We start from the raw sequence: 17,377 nt of genomic DNA, 5'->3' as shown, positions 1-17,377 counted from the left end.
CTCACTGAAAATCCTCTTACAGGCCTGTGGGCTACCAACACCAGCCTCCAGATGTAACCATGTTCATTCCCTGCTCTGATCTCCAGTATGTAAAGAGGGAGCAGCAGCTAACAACTGATGCTGGCAGCTGACAGCATGTAAAGCATCACAGCTATCGTAGGGAAACACGTATTACCTTATCCAGTCTTAAGCTGTGCTAGTCCTTCAGGAAAAAAAAAAAAAAAGGATTCACATGAAAAGCAAAAGTTCATATGTTGCTCATTATTGATTTATGCACATTCATTAGAAACAGCAGTTAAATACAGATTTTTATCATCCCACTCAGATGAGATTTGAAATTATTCATGGAAGTGTTAAGACATTTGCAGCACTTAAAATACCAAAAATAAAGAAAAAGCAAACTGCACTCTTTGTGATACAACTGTTAAAATGGGAAGAACAAGCTATGTCAGTTACAGAAAATTAGATCGTATCTTACTTTGAGAACAAAGGCTGCAGTCCAGAAAAGCACCGGTATATGTAAATACTTGCTTTGGTTTCACTTAAGAGTACTGCTAATGCCCCTTAAAACACTTAAGACTAAGCATACAGGCCAGCAATGAAGGTGACAGGGATGAAAGTCACTGGTCACCCCAACTCTTTCTGACTTTAAGCTGAGTGGAGATCATCCAGCTCCTTGCCAAAGAAAGCCTGACAAATGAATGGGCAAATTTGCTCCCCTTGAGAAATAATACGAGCTGTAAAAAAAAGCTACTTTCTCCACCAAAGAACCTGCTTTTTCAGAGTAGGCCCACTGACACACTTCCTCCCTAATTATTGCCTTTAATTCTCCCTCTTCTCTTGCTGCCTATCTATGGACATAGCTCTGTTTATCGCCAGCCCACTCCTCTTGGTCTCCAGTCTTCCCTCACAGTATGCCTGTCAGTCGTCAGACTCTTCTTTCTTCTCTCCTCCCGTATGCTAATGTTAATTGCCCTTCTTCCAAAATCCATTCTTTTTGATTCTGTCCTTTAAGCTTCCCTCCATTTCTCTCCTCTCTCATCTCTGAATTTGTCTTCCTCTCTGTATTAGTAGCTGTCCATCTTTAGATATCTTTTTACCTCACTGGCAAGAGCAAGGTAGTATTAATACATCCCCAGTAGCTCTCAGTTTGTACCCTACTTACCATCCAACCAGATCTGAAGAGGATAACGTTAAAAAGAACTGTAAAAACATTGTTTCCAATTCCCTTCATAATGCATTTTTACTATCTTCCTTTTAACTGGATCATGATATGCACCAATTTATAAACTAATGCAATTAATACAAAACAAGCCCAACCACAGGGTGCTGAAATCCATCGCTATTTCTCACAGAAAAATATTCACAAAGCCGAAATTTTATATTAAATTGGATGGGCTTTCAGTGCAGAAATCCAATTACTGTTCATTGCAGAGAAGGGTGGCAGGATGAGACAAAGGCAGAAAAAGTGAGGATGGAAAAAGAAAGCTTATCTGTGGAGAATAACAGCTTAAAACCAGTTAGAAAGCTTCAACGGTGCTTTTCTAGCTGGTAATTTCTCTGACCTGTACTATTAAAATACCTCTCCTCCTTTTTAAATACACTTGAGCAAAAAGAGCACAAACCATGGTTTTGTTTTTTTCCCCTGGTGTCAACCATTTTATAATTCTGTTCTCTACCACATTTTATTCTTTCTCTTAAGCATCGTACCTTCTTTATTCCATACTCAAAAGCCTTCTGTGCCAGTCTCCCAGGTCCCTCTACAGTTTTACCATCATCATTAGGGCCCCAGCTTGCGCTGTAAATATCCACATGTTCTGGATTGAAACCAATTGAACTGGCTTCAATAGCATCAGTGACTATTCCATCCAGCATTCGTATACCTTAATGAAGAAAAAGAAGCAAACTGTATTTACATTGTGTTCCCTCCTTTGTTAACTGTGAAATTTCCAGCCAAATTAATACGCAACTACTGCAAGCACAGCCTACTGCTCTTCATGTAAGCAACATTCATGTCAGTGTGAAACAGTATAGTTACCCATTATATGCAGAGCTCAGTGCTCTCTACAAACACTAAAAAAAACCCTCTAAAAATCTAAGTTGACTATTATTTACTTCTATCTTTCTACATAAAGCCAAGATGTTTTCTTTACTCTTCCTGCTTTTTCCTATTGTATTGAGCTCTTCTTTTACTCTTCCTCTCTGTTAAATCTGTAACAAACTAAAACTGCTAGCATGTCACTAAAATGGAATAGGTTTTATAACAATTACTTTTATCTTTAAGAGTTCTGAGAATTTTAGTTCAAAGATGTAGTTCCCAATGTTCCAACTAAACCACTCTGTCCTCACAGTTATTAATGGGTTTGCTGTCTTTGACGCTGGTATCTCACTAGCTTTTCAATCATCACCACAAAAAATTCCCACTGTTGTTTTCCCACTGACCATTTTTTTTCTCCTGTATGTAATACCAAAATGCTAGAGACACCTAGCCTTTAACATTTTATTAAGAACTGCATGAACTAATCTTCTTCAGAGCAAGCCTGATCTCAGCAGTACGGAAAATTCAGTGGCAGACAGAGGTTCATCAGCACTGGAGCTCTGCAGTAGGACTGTTACCTCTGTCCACAGCAGAAGTCTGGCAAAATTCCCACTATGTCATGGTTCTCCCAGCAACAGCAGCAATGTAAGAGCCATGGTTGTCAGGATTAAGCCTCTTTGTCAGGCAGTAAAAATGAAAAAATGTCTGGGTTCTCTTGAACACAGGAAGCTGGTGCTAAAGCAGCTGCACCATTACTGGCATTCGTGAAATGCGAGGATTCATTTTCTAATGTTTTCCACAAAATGGGGATTTTTTTTTTTTTTCCCCCAAAGGATAGTAGGAAAAATGTGATCATTCTATCAAAAAAAAAAAAAAGGAGAGAAAAAAAAACATAAACAACTTTGCTCTTGCAGCTCAGTGCCTTGTTATTATTTTCATAGTATAAAGCAGGAAAAAAAAAGAAGACTGTAAGCATAATCCTTTTCCCACATGGCTGGCCTCTAAGACTCAGACTACTTCCGAGATAAAGCTTGGCTTTATTATTTCATTTTAATTAGTATCAAAAACAGACAAAGGAGTTAATCTACTCAACCACTGCTAATCCACTATCACTCACAAAATTGGAAAAAGAATCAAAGTATATCCATATCTCCTGTGCCTCAGGTACTAAAAATACCACTTACCCTGGATAGGCTTAAACTCATAACATTTTGAATACTCATTTTTCAGTTGGCTCAGAATTGTGAGATGCTCTCATAGTAGTGCACTGTGAGCAAAGATCTGCCTACATGGAAATATGACTGTGACGTCTGGGTTTGAGCATGAAACACATAATGCAGTGCTGAAAATGCAGAGTAGTGTACAGATATTTCCCACAGAAATAGACAAAGCCAACTCTGAAGATAAATACTGTAATAAGGGAGAAAACAAGAACACTGACGACACACTGATGAAAACAGTGCAAGGAAAAAATGAGCCTTGTCTTTGTGATCACCAAAAATCCTGCTTGCTTAAGTCAACTCAGGATTTGATAGCTGCAGTGATATTTCCCTAAGCAGATTCAAATTATTTCCTATTGCCTAAACTCTTTTATATTCTTGCACATGCTTGCTGCCATCATCAGTCCCACAAAATCAAAAGCCAAAGCCAAAGTAATTTCAGACACATACATGTATCTGCCTGGCAGGCGGCTATTTTTAGCAACATGTCACTGTGCAGGATCTCTCAGCTCAGTCCTTTGTAAAATGAAGCTTCTTAATCATTTGGTTTTCATGGTAGCATCATGGAAATATCAGAGCACAGTGCTATGGTTAGGTACATGTAAAAAAACATATACACCCTGTTTTACTCCAAAAGCGATTGATACACATGTATTTCTTAGCACTACAGAGAACAAGAAGTGAATATTAAAGGACACTGAAAGGCGTCACTTGGAAAACTGGTATTGAGAGCCATTTTTATTTTTTTTACAGAGCACAGTGAAAAGCCTATGGGATTCACAGGCACAGAGTACTGAAGAGACTAATCATGGTTTCAGAATAGATCCAGACATTGATGTTACTAGTGAGAACACTCAGGGCTACTAAAGACAGTATTTTCATGGAAAACAAAGCATTCTGAACTGAATGTTTTGTTTTCACCCCTCAAGACAAAGTTAAAACAACCTCTTATGCTGAAGGTTAAGAGAACACAGTATTCCACATCAGGGTTTCTTTCCCTAAAGCAGCTACTGCTGACTATCAAAGAGAAGCCATTGGCTGTGGACCACTGGATTTATTCAGTATGGCAACTGCTACAAGCAAAAAGCCACTTAAAGAAGTCATCCTGAACTAATACCAAATAGAAGTGTGTAGTGTGCCAATTCATGGATTTAAAAAAAAAAAAAGGAAGAAAAGACTGTGAAGAAATTAATTAATCCTGTATAGCCCAGAACATCAAAAAAGCCTTCCAATGTTTAGCCACTTCAAATTTACATGAATATTTTGAAGACTTCGCCTATCTTCCACTGCTCTTTGAACACATTTTTGTTATGTACCTATCTTAATCAAGCTTGTTGTATATAACAGCTTACAATTTCTGTCAACTTTTCCATTCTTCCTCCTCTGCAGCCCAGGTATAAGCAGCTTTCTGTGTAATTCGGATTCCTGGATTGCTTTTCATCCTGTTATTTTCCTGTCCTAGACAAATCACCCTGCATGTATCTGTAGTTTGCATCTGCAAATGAACACAGAGCATATGCAAATAACTGGAAGAATCTTCTCTGTAGATGCAAGTGCCTTAAAATATGGGCACAGCGGGAGTTCAGACATCTTTTCAGCTTCATCCATTTTCCCCTGCTTTGAAACCTTGGCGTCTTCCTCTTATGAGTGAGGTATTTTACTTAAACAGAGCATGACAGCATAATGTTTTATGGCAAAGGCAGACTGCAAAGCTGACATCTATGACAGCTCAGTAGAGTAAATGGGAACCTACAAGCCTAAGACTGAAATGGTGGAATGGCAGTTATGGCTGTCAATTGCCACTCATCATCTCTTTGTTTAAAAGGGAAAAAGGGAGTAATGGAAAAACTAGCTCTGTACAAGTATCTTCCTCTGAGCTAAATAACCATTTGCCACTGATGCTTTGATCACAACTATTTCATAGACCTCTAATGGATTAAGCTTTCAGTCACCACTTCAAAAAAAAACAGCAATACTGATGGACGGGCAAGCAAGAATACTTATTTTCAAAATTAACTTAGGATGATAGTATAGAGGTAAGCTGTTGAAACAAAAGCCACAGCAGTTTGAATATCCTCACTGGTATGACATTTCAAATGCAATTGTGTAAACAATACTCTGCAAGCAAGCGTAGGTATAAATTTGTGTATTCTTACTTTCACTCTACTCACTCCTTCTTCCTCAACCCACCTCCTTCCAGGAGAAGCAATTGTAAGTGTGTCTATCATTCCTTAAAAGATATAGTCTTATCTCTCAGTACAATATAGGTTCTTGCTATTGTTGTTGGGTACAATATAGGTTCTTGCTATTGTTACTATTATTATTACTACTACTACTACTATTATCACCATCATCATTACCACCACCTATATTGTTGTTGCTGTTGTTATATGTTCTGCCTATATTCAACTGACAGCCAGGTTCCAGACAGTGTACTGATATTCATGAAACATTGTCAAATGCAGTAACACTCTGCAATATGGCCAGACTTGGGATTTTGTAGCCTAACACTGCAAGATCGATGTTTTCTGAAAAGGAACAATCATTGGTGTTTCAGATTAACGGTAGGTGAAAATGCTCAGCACTTCACAGGATCTGCCTGGTTTCTGTTCATATTAGGCATCTAATAATTTTTGTTTTCTTACCTCCAACTTTGGAATTATAGGCAACTCCAACTCCACATTTTCTGTTGTTGGCTTGCATGGCAATTTCTCCTGCACACCGCGTTCCATGCCTGAATAAATATAGCAAGAACAAGCTACGTCTCATAGTATCTCTGTGTAATGTACACAAAAGAGTCATCAGTGACTTTGATTTGGCGGAGGTCTTCCTTTAAATGAATGCAATGCAGCTACAGTTGTATCTGCGTAACACAAAAATACTTGTTTCTCATAGGCTTCAAGCAACTTAACTTCATCTACTTCATGATCAAAGGATCATTGTGAGGAGATGATAAATACCTTACTTAAAACACACTGAAGTCAATAGACCTGTTAGATGCCAGTACTTAGGATTTCAGAAACTAAGCTTTTAAAGTATCTTCATCATCTCCAAATTTTTCTTGTAACCAACTACTTTCTATGCAATTTTTTTTTCTCCATAGGTGATTCTGATGCCACAATACAGAGTATCTTCATATAAGTGTAAATTGTAGAAGAGCTGTATTATTTAATAGTACAGACTGCTATTCAATTAAGTGTTTGAATGCTTCTAGGCAGAATTGCATTTACTTATTAACGAAGATTAGAGGTAAACCAGGTAGATTTAAGAGATAATGTCATCAGAACAACAGGATAATGGGTTCTTGCTCTTAAATAACACTGCAACAAAGTAGAAATGTCATTTTTCAGATGTCTTATTCATGAGATATTTATCCTTTGATTAATTACTTGGGTTTTTCCCCCATACACTGATTTATGTTGTGGCTGTCACTGTGTTGTCTGAGAGACAACAGGGAATCAGTGCATTAGTTTCCTGCTGTACCTGTATTGAGTAGCAGCATCCTGTTTTAGGAAATTGACTTCTTCCAAGTACCAGCTTTTAAAAAAAGTCCATTCTCTTCCCTTTCTGATAGACAAAATCCCTCCCTGAAGCACAACAGAAATGATTGGATATGACAGACCCATCCAGGCGTTCCAGAGAGTATCAGAAAGGTAGCTCTACAGAGGGCATCAGAAAAAATTTCTCTCACCTTGCAGGCCACTCAAGTCCACTAAGTGAGCTGGCTGGTTCTTAGAATCATAGAATAGTTAGGGTTGGAAAGGACCTTAAAAGCATCTAGTTCCAACCCCCCTGCCATGGGCAGGGACACCTCACACTAAACCATCTTACCAAGGCTTCGTCCAACCTGGCCTTGAACATTGCCAGGGATGGAGCATTCAAAACCTCCCTGGCCAACCCATTCCAGTGCCTCACCACCCTAACAGGAAAGAATTTCCTCCTTATATCCAATCTAAACTTCCCCTGTTTAAGTTTTAACCCATTACCCCTTGTCCTGCCACTACAGTCTTGTGTTCAAGCATTTTGTAACTTCCTAGGTTATTACATTGAGGATATTTAGGCCACATCTGGTCTAAATAAAGCTTCCATATGCCTCAGAAGAGACAGAAAGTTTGTCATGGGAGTGAAAGTAACCTACTTCAGTGTCTGACCATGTGTCAAATTCACGAGGTCAGAAGTATGATTTCACCTGTGGCTGCGCACACTGAGCTAGAAGCTATGCTATTAGTTCAAAAGGTACTGCCAAAACTGGAGTAGAGTGTCCTTGGCTACAACAGCTGACCTCAAGGAATAGGTTCCTTGGTAAATTAGATTCCTCTAAGATACAGTCTCTTTCAGAGCCCTTTTAGCATATTCTTCTAAAATTCCTGGTGCAAAGCAAAGAACTGAAGTAAAACTCTACTTAGGGAGGTATCATTCTACAATCACACACAGTCACATGAACAGATAGTTCCCTTCAGTTTACAGAAACATGTCAGTAGCTTACCTGACAAAGATGAAGAAACTCAGGGCACATCTAGGGAGATTACTAAAACAACAGAGGGAGATTACTAAACAAAAGAGGTTCCTCCCAAACACCAAGAAACACTTTTTCCACTGTGAGAGTGAGGGAGCACTGGCACAGGTTGCCCAGGAGGTTGTGGAGTCTTCCCTCCTCCTCAGAAATATTCAAAAGCCATATGGATGTGGTCCTGGACAATTGGCTCTAGGTCTCCCTGACTGAGCAGGGGTTTGGACCAGATTACCTGCAGAGGTCCCTTTGAACTTAAACCATCCTGTGATTTTGTTACACAAATTCCTCCTTCTATTATATGACTGCCATAAAGGACATATACAGGTATTTCTGCATTTGCACATTCTAAGAAACAAATTAACACTGTGCTGTTTTGTTCTGTTCACGCAGCTAGAAGGCTACTCACTTGTTTTCATTTGTTGGATCATATCTAGGAAAGGGATCGTGATCATTGTCATTGAAATCATAACTTGCCCTTGGATCCTACATGTAAGAAAAAGAACAACAGACTTAATTTGGACAACTACAAAATGCATTTTAAAATACGTAACAAAATGGGTTCTACAGTCTGTGTTTATTTATCTGGTGTGCCTCATATTGACAGCAATCAAGTTGCTAGAATTTGATGGGCATTAGCAATTCCATAAATTTTTCATGGAGCTTTAACTAACATGCCTGGGAACTAAATCCACCAAGGGAAAAACAAAACAACAAAAGAACCACCCCACTATCATTGTTAAGTAACATTCCAGTTCCTGTGACACAGACCAGGTTCCAAATTATGCCTAAGGCAAACATTTCAGTCTCTGTACTGCAGGAGCTGACTTACAGAACAGACAGCAAGATGAGTAAGAGTGTCTGTATATCAAATTTACAGTTGATTAATTTATTCCATAGCATTTTAATGGCCAAACTTACATAGTTAGAGAAGATGTCAGTGTGATTCCACTCCAAGCCATCATCTAATACTGTGATGACAACGCCCTTGCCTGTTATCCCTTTCTGCCATACAGGAATAACATGGAGATCCAGTTTGGGCAGGGATGGAGTTATTCTTGTATCTTGCTGGGAGACAGAAAGGATTAAAACACGTCAACATTTTTATCCACTAACACTACACAGGTCTAAAGCTGTATTTTAAAGATGCTCTAAACCATCCCAGCCTGAGCTTGTAGATTTTGCGTATATTTTGCAAAGATAAAATAAAAATTAGTTGCAGCACTTAAGGATTTATGCCCTTAATTAAGTTCTGTGAAAACCATCTCTGAACAAAGAGCATCCTGTATTTACTGGGCATAAGGCAATAGAAACATGGAAATGGTGAGGATGCACCAATGAACCTTGGAACGTTGAGTTAATAATCAGACCTGCTAATGTTTAGCTTTTTCCCTTGATGAGAAGCCAAGACAGTACCCCACAGTACAGTAAGCTGCGCTTTCTCCAAATGCATTTTCTCTTTTGACATTCAAGTTAGCCAGAACAAAGCAATTAATGGATAAAACAATTAAGGTAGTCCTTTGATTAGGAACAATTGCTGAATCACAAGTTTCTGTTTACTATCCTCATTACTGCTCCTGTGGTAAATCAACTGGAAGCATGAATCATCTATAGACTTCTCTTCCACAGCAAATTCTTTGAAGAGTAGCTCCTAAATGGGTAATTTTTCCTCTTCAATATTAGATGTGCAGTGCATATATTTAATTTAGATTACTTCCTTACAAAACCCATAAAAACAAAGGTGTAAAAAAAACCCCATTTTTTTTGTTTCTCTGTGCATAATTACATTAGTTGATCACAAGTTATTCATTTCTTTGTTTCCACAGGAATTCTGCATTAAAGTATGAGGCTTAGAAAAAGAAATTTATTACTGAAACGACCTTTCTTTCATTTTATGCTTTCTATTCTCACTGCTGCCATTCAGGGAGTTATTTGAGGTTTCACATTTTGTTCTCTTGAAGCCATCAAATAATCCTTTTTTCTGGTGATGTGTGAAGGTACACTGAATGAAGCTAAAAACTGCTGCAAATCATAATAATAAGGTAATACTAATTTATTTACTACAAAGCAAGAAATGTATTTTGGAAAAAAATATTTAACGGATTTATGCATTTCATCAGAAAAAAAAAAAAATCATGTACACTGCAAACAAGGGTAAGCATAATGTTCCTGTTTCTCATATGGGAAAACTGAAGGGAAGTGAAAAACATAGAAAGGTGGAAAAAGGAGCTATGCCTCCTGAAGAACAGGACATTGTTTTTTTTACAATTTGCTCTTTTGCTCTTTGTGTGTGTTTGCATATATGTCTAACACAGACATCTTGGAAATTTCCTGCTCCCTACTGGAAACAGGCAAAGGAGCAAACAGATACTCAGCTTCAAGGAAAAGTTAAATTCTTAATGACAATCTTTTTATGTTGAAAAGAAATCTGCAGGAATCTTCATGGAACTATCTTATGCCATGCAGTTTCTAATTTATTTTTCCTAGCACAAACAAAAGAAAGGAAGGGCAAAACATAATACAAACAGCATAGAGTTTGGTCTGTTTTCTCTAAGCTGAGCTGAAGAAGAGAAAAATATTTGCAGCCAACTGGGGCACATCATTGACCTTTCTTCTTGATTTGTTGCACTCACCTTTGATCCCACCCCTATTCTGAGTAACAGCAATGAAGCCTAGAACAAAGGTACAGCTAGAATGCACAGTGGAAATACAGATTCTCAAAAGAAACCATATAAAACATAAATGTTCAACTGTATTTCTGAGTTGTCAGATGCAAACAAGAACTATAGAACTCAGGAAATTTGACTTCCTTGAAGTACTGAACGTGTGAGCTGTAGAGACCCGCTTCTACGTAAATCCTAGTCCAAGAGGCTGAAGATGCCTGTCATATGCATGTGTATGCTTTTGTTCTCATCCGAAGCATGCACTCTGCACTACTAATTTTAATAAAGAAATACATGGCCACCTTCAGACATGATAAGGGATGACTAATATGCCAATAGTAAATATTTTAAAATTATCATAAAGGTAGCTTTTAACTGCTACGCTTTCTAACATCAACTCCCATCCTAAGCAGCTGCCTGAATTGGCTTTTAGAGTCTTTGTACAAATGACACTTCAGGAAAAACAGAAGGTTGCCCAGAAATATTATGTGCAGAGATCTCTCATTTTTATAGCATATGCTAATGAGGGGGACTCTTCATTTACTCCCTTCACTGCAGTCGCACTCATACTAGTAAAATAAGGCAGCTGATAGCACAACTGAAATTCACCATTCCCCAGTTCCATAGCGAAATAAATTCTTACCAGATACCACTGCTGATTCCACATAGGATCATTGAAAAGATTATCTGCTGAGTCTCTCACGATGGCACGCTTAGTTCTCTTTTTTTCATATTGCTGCTCTGCCCATGACACCTACAATTATTTGCATAGATATGACAAGTAAGCCTTTATGGGTTATGGCTTTTTTCTTTTAGGGGATAAAGGTTTTCCACACACAGCAAAATTTTGATGCCTAAAGCAAAATGAGCAATGCTTGATACAGAAGAATTGTTTCTATTTTAGCACAGTGTGCTTTGGGGAAGAGGACTCAGTGAAATCACAATACTCTAGAATCAATTAATAGAAAATCATTTAGTACAAGTGAACAGTAGAACTCCTGTGAGTGCCACACAATGCAGGCTTTTATTACCAAATGTTCAATACAGTTAGAAGGTTATCTAAGCAATGGTGGTTACTGAAACAAGCAAAACCACAGCCTGCTTCTTTCTCCCACCTACATTTTAAACCCCTTCCATTTCTACTGGGATTTAAAAGGAAAGCAGAAAGATTATGTCTGGCTTTAGTATAGCAATCATAACTCATAGCTCAGCTGGACCTTCAAGTCTCCTTCGCAGTGGTGTTTTGAAGTGCAATCAATTAGTAAGCTATGAATATTGGACTAAATTCATCACAGCAGAATTCAACTTCAGGAAAGTGAAAGCCAAAATGCTTCAGCATGTTTTGCCGGAGCATCAGTACAAGTGGCACAACATTTGTCCACTCACACAGCAATCTTTAAGCCACTAGGCTGCATTTTAAAAATGCATCCCACTTAGTTCCCTTGAAGGTATTATTAAACCCAGTCAAAACCAAATTCTGATTCTAATACCTCTTCTGTGCTGTGTGCTCCTGTTCAAGTGGGTATAAAATGCTATTAATTGCTAGCACCTGAATGGTCACTCTGACACAGATCAAGTTGGTGCTTTTCATCCCAATTTCAAAATGAGCAAAGCAAACTCAGGTTCAGTAGATGGCCAAGATCTTGCTATAAGCCTAAAGCAGAGGACGACTTGTATTTAACTTTTTGTTTTTAATGTCTGAATAGATTTCATTACTTTTCTCTCTGATCCTTACATCTGTCACCATATATGAAACAATAATGAGTGACTCAGAAACTGTAATGATTAAAAATGATACTGATTTGATTAAAACGTGATTTCCTAGTGAGAGTCTAATGAAAATTCATTACAATAATATAAATCCTTGAAAATGGTAACTACTCCAAGCATGCTTACTGAAAGTTCCCTAATACTGTTCCCCTTGCTATATATTCAGTGTTAAAGCCCCTATAAACTGCAGTTAGTCACAGAAGATGAATATACCTGTGCAAGTATAAGCATTTTAAATTGTCCTATTTACACCCAGGGCCACACATACTTGTGAACAGGTTAGACCAATTACCTTTATCTCTATTCCCTGCCCACAGTAAAGCTTGGCCTCTTCACCATCCAACAGTAATTAACAATTGACAACTTGCATGCTTGTTATTTTTTTTCACGTGGACAACTGCACTGAGCGAAATGAGATGAAACTACCAAGCACATATGTCAAACAAGCCAAATGTTTGTCACTCAGCAACTGGGTGAGGTTCCAACCATCCATCTACAGCAAAAGCTGAAGGCCCTATGCCAAGCTTCCAGTCAAAGATACATAAAGCAGTGAAAATAACCTTGCAGTATCTTGCAAGAAAGTAGACTGTGGAACTAGTGCAAATACTGGAAGAAGTAAGGGAACCAGATCATTATATCCCTTCAATATATTCAGTCTTTATCTGTTTTACAACAAACATGGGGATATCTATAGGAAGCAGATAAATATTCAGATGAGAGCCAAGTTTTACCCCAGCTTTCACACTTAACATACCGTAAAATTCATGAACGCGTTACTCAAACAAAAGTGCTGTTCCCTTCTCTCTCCCTTTTTGAAGACTGAATTTAAATATTTTTAAATAGGCAGTTACTGAAGAAGAGCAGCTTTTTGGAGAAACAGTCATAGCACCACAGAATAGACAGGGCTGGAAAGAACCTTTTAGTTTCAACCCCCGTCATGGGCAGGTCCATGTATGCAGTACACATGACGTATATGTGTTTATATTCTACATGTAGTACTGCATACTAGTTGGTAAATAAAAGTGAAATTGGAGTAAATTTATCAAATCACCTCCAGCACTTTGAAACTCTGGTTTTGAATCTATGTAAGTCTGCAATAATGTTTGGCAGTAATGCATGTAACACAATTGCTTCCATTCTGCTTATGGCATTAGAATTTGGTATATTAAACATAGTCATGCTTCCCTCTTACAGAGATAGATTTGATATAGTTAGTCTGAAAAAGGGAGGAACTGGAACCAAAACTGTTTTTGAACATTGTACTATGACCACATTTAACATCTGGTCATGGGTGTGGATATTAGGTAGAATTTACACTAAAGCTGTGGTCTTGAACATCCCCAGTTTAGAATAGTTTCACCAGGAAGACTTTAACTGTTAAACCAATGTTTGCATGGATATATAGATGGGAGTGTACCATTTTGAAGCAGAACAGGCAAATAACCCATCTCACCCCCTCCTTTAATTCTTCTAGCTACATATAGAATATTTCTTCCTAGATGACACTTGCGTCTAAAACCTCCATATAACCAATTACTTGTCAAGTGGTTTGCCCTTATATGATAAATTGCTGGTTTTCACAACTGGGTTACTTCATGTTTTGGGCGATCCGTATTTTTACAATCACTGCTGCAACAATGCTGATTTGAAATTAAAATTTCATTGTTCTGAAATTTGCCAGAAACTGGTTTTAAGAGGGGTTGACAGCATTCTGGTGTGTTCCTTAAATGTGCCACCCACCCCAGTTTTCCAGTACACTTACAAACAGACATGCTTCTCTCTTAAATAAAGTCAGATAACTGGGGTGTCTACTGCACCAGTGCAGACCCTTACATCCTGGCTCTCCACTGTGCCTGTTCTCTGTCTGCCATGGGATCCCACTGTACCTAAGGACTGCAAGTCTAGAACGTGTGATGGATCCTTTGAGAAGGGGTTTTAAGCTGTCACAGAAGCGAATCCAGCAAAACCTCAGCCTGTTTCACCTACTTTTTTTTTTTTATTTAATATTCAATCACTTCAAATCAAATGTAATTCCCATGGTAATTGCACAGGGGTGGCCTGATTAAACTTAGTGCATCCATGGGTTTTTACTTTGAATCAAGCCCTGTGGTTGTTTGTACTTTCAACAGTAACAAACATCTGAAATTCTAAGCCTTTGCATTGCTGCATATTTTAAATCTTAATTTAGAAAGCACTTGCAAAAATATGGTAAGAAAGGGTCAGACTTTGCTTGTTAATGACAGAATAATAAAGTATTATTCAGCATGTCTGAATAGCTTAGACTTGCAAAACAAGGAAAGCCTGCTTGTGACCTCATCGTAAAGCCAGCAATAAGGAGACAGAATAAACACAGAGCATGACAAGGAGTAAACTTAATACTCACCCGCTCATCATCAGAAAGTCTTTTAGTGATGAGAATGGCACTTCTTCGGGACCTCCTTGGATGGCTTTTATGTCTGAACAGGTAGTGATTTTTGAGTGATCCGATCTGTAAGTCACAGGTGTACTTTAACTATCAAGAGGTATTTCCATACTGCAAACAAGTACCAACTATTGCAACCTGACCAAATTAATTCTGCTTCAAAGACAAAAGAAAGGAAACAAGCATCTGGAGAAGACAAGGCTGAGTGCAGACCTCATAGCAGCCTTCAGTATCTGAAGGGGGCCTACAGGGATGCTGGGGAGGGACGCTTCATTAGGGACTGTAGTGATACGACAAGGGGTAACGGGTTAAAACTTGAACAGGGGAAGTTTAAATTGGATATAAGGAAGAAGTTCTTTACTGAAAGGGTGGTGAGGCACTGGAATGGGTTGCCTAAGGAACTTGTGATTACTCCATCCATGTTGGTGTTCAAGGCCAGGTTGGACAGACCCTTGGGTGACATGGTTGAGTGTGAGGTGTCCCTGCCCATGGAAGGGGCTTGGAACTAGATGATCTTAAGGTCCTTTCCTACCCTAACTATTTTATGACTCTATTTTAATCTAAACTAAAAAACACTCTTCAAGTATTGAGTGTTTATCACAGCCTGCATGCTGCTAGAAGCTGGGGGAATCATCTGAGCTAGTGAGGTAGCAGTCATTACCACTACAGTACTTGGTAACACAGTTACTTATAGTAGCTACCAGGATGGACATACTTTGTCATGGACATACCTTGACATGGCCACATTTCAAAGGACAGGTTTTAATGCAATCACACACCAGTTTCAGCTGCTGAACATGTGTAAAAAACACCGCGTGGCTTCAGAAGCCCCACTGCAGGATTGATTTGTATGGGCACCTTCCAAACAGGCATTTTGACAGGCACAGTACCCGCTCACTCTCAGATGTGGGTTTAAACATCCCTCTTCCCCGAGCAGTGCTGTTTGAAATTGGTAGGGGCAAATCCCCTCACTCCAAAGGCGGAAAGACCAATTCCACAGCGGTGCGATCACACCCCAGGTTTGAGCAAGGCTGTGGCCGCCCGCCCTCCCGGGGAGCAGCCAGGAATGGGCTGCCCTGAGGCTCACGGCCCTCCCGGGCAGAGGTGACTCCGCCGCTCCCGGCCTGCTCCCGGCGCAGGGCCGCGGCTCGGCGAGCGGTGCCAGGGCCCCCAGCGCTCCCAGACGCGCTGCCCTGCGAAAGACCCCCACCTGGGGACGGGGTGTGGGAGGAATACGGGACTATCACCTAAAGGCGGTTACTCATCCTTGACAACGCTGACGTCACAGCATCCCAGAAAAGCGCCGGGAGGGCCTCATGGTAAGGAGACCCACGATGGCGACGGAGCCTCCGGGGTGGGTTGCCCGCGGCCTCCTCTTGCCAGGGCTCCCGGCGGGGGGGCAGGGTGCACTGCGCGGTTCCCTCAGCAATAGCCGGGTGCTCTGCCCAGTCTTCTCAAGGAGGACTGGGGTGCCCTGCCCGGTGCCCTCAAGGAGAGATGAGGTGCCCTGCCCGGTCCCTCGGGGAGAGCAGAGTCTCCCTGCCTGACTCTCAGCTCTCCTCAGGCAGAGCCCGACTCTGCCCGGCCCCTTCGGGAAAAGCAGTCCCCGGCTGGGCGCCGCTATCGCGGGGCTGCCGCCCTGGGGGGACCCGGGTCCAGGGAGGGGGCGGGGGTAGAAGGCACTGCAAACTCCCCGGAGCCTTGCGAACAGCCGCCACACGCAAGTTTCGGGGCAGCTCGGAGGAAGGGACAGAGAAAGGGAGGGACAGAGAAAAGGAGAGACTGAGGGGACCCCGGCGCGGGGCAGCCCGCCTGTGTGCGCAGCCGTACCTGCCCCACGAGGTCGTAGTTCAGCTCCTCTGCGATGGCTCTGGCGGCGGCGTGGCCCGCGGGGACCTCCGCTGCCCACTCGTTAAGGAACTGGCGCTCAGAGCAGCCGCCGCGGGGCAGGCAGCAGACGGCCAGCAGCACCAGTGCCAAGCACCGGCTTGCCCAGTGGCGCCGGTCCATGGCCGCGGGGAGCGGCGGCTGCGGGGCGATGTGTTGCTAAGCGAGCGCGGCTATAGGGGTCCCTGCTGCCTGCTTGCTGCCTGCTGGCGCGGCTGCCCGGGGCCGCGCGGCACCCAGACCCTCTGGAGTCGGAATGGAAATGAGTGTTTACACGTCAAAACGACGACAGACATCCTGACGTCAAGTGTACCTGGCCCCCGAGCCGAGAAGGGGGTGGTAATTCCCGGGAGAGGGGTGGCGGCGTGCGCGGAAGCGAGCGGGCGGGACGCGAGCGGGCGGCGGGGGCCGGCCCTCCTGCTGCCGCTTGCGGCCCCTTTGGGACAGGGATCGTGTCCCTGCGGGCAGCACGGTAGTTGCCGCTCCGCTGTGCCCTGCCGTGCCGGCGGTGGGCTAGGAGGGGCGCCTGGAGAGGGGTCCCCACCCTCGTCCTGCAGCTGTCCGCTCTCCCTCCTCACTCCCGGCGCAAGGGCAGAGCTAAGTGAGCAACTCCTCTTCTTTCCGATCCATCCCATCACCCGGGACCTGCGCGGTGGACGCGCTGCATCCCCCTGTACTTGCGACCCCAACGTAGCTATGCGGTATTCACTGGCACCGCTACCATGGCTGGTTATGTAACGGCCACCACCACCCCGAACTACAGTCACTAGCTCTAAAATTATATCAAATTTTTTCTAAAAAAAAAAAAAAAATTCTATTTTTAATCACATCCAGTAGTCTGCACGTTGCACTTTCTAATCAAACGCT

The 17,377-nt window shown here is 41.4% G+C and overlaps 1 protein-coding gene across 1 annotated transcript in view; it reads right to left on the bottom strand.

Moving 5' to 3' along the window:
* PCSK1 (proprotein convertase subtilisin/kexin type 1) overlaps window positions 1-16,855 on the bottom strand; it is a 33,121-nt gene extending 16,266 nt beyond the window's left edge. The window contains exons 1-7 of the mRNA XM_062628481.1: window positions 16,454-16,855; window positions 14,585-14,689; window positions 11,075-11,185; window positions 8,690-8,836; window positions 8,178-8,254; window positions 5,904-5,992; window positions 1,711-1,883 (exon numbers count right to left, since the gene is read on the bottom strand). Of these exons, the coding sequence (XP_062484465.1) occupies window positions 1,711-1,883; window positions 5,904-5,992; window positions 8,178-8,254; window positions 8,690-8,836; window positions 11,075-11,185; window positions 14,585-14,689; window positions 16,454-16,633 (882 nt within the window). The 5' untranslated portion in view covers window positions 16,634-16,855. The remainder of the gene's footprint in view (window positions 1-1,710; window positions 1,884-5,903; window positions 5,993-8,177; window positions 8,255-8,689; window positions 8,837-11,074; window positions 11,186-14,584; window positions 14,690-16,453) is intronic.
* Window positions 16,856-17,377: the final 522 nt, after the last annotated feature.

The sequence above is a fragment of the Pezoporus occidentalis genome, unplaced genomic scaffold (genome assembly GCF_034315485.1).
Source record: "Pezoporus occidentalis ecotype Australia unplaced genomic scaffold, CSIRO_AGI_Poc_V1 ctg318, whole genome shotgun sequence".
In the NCBI taxonomy this organism is placed as follows: Eukaryota; Metazoa; Chordata; class Aves; order Psittaciformes; family Psittacidae; genus Pezoporus; species Pezoporus occidentalis.
The sequence above is the reverse complement of the archived record's forward strand: the minus strand, read 5'-3'. Positions and strand labels throughout refer to the sequence as shown.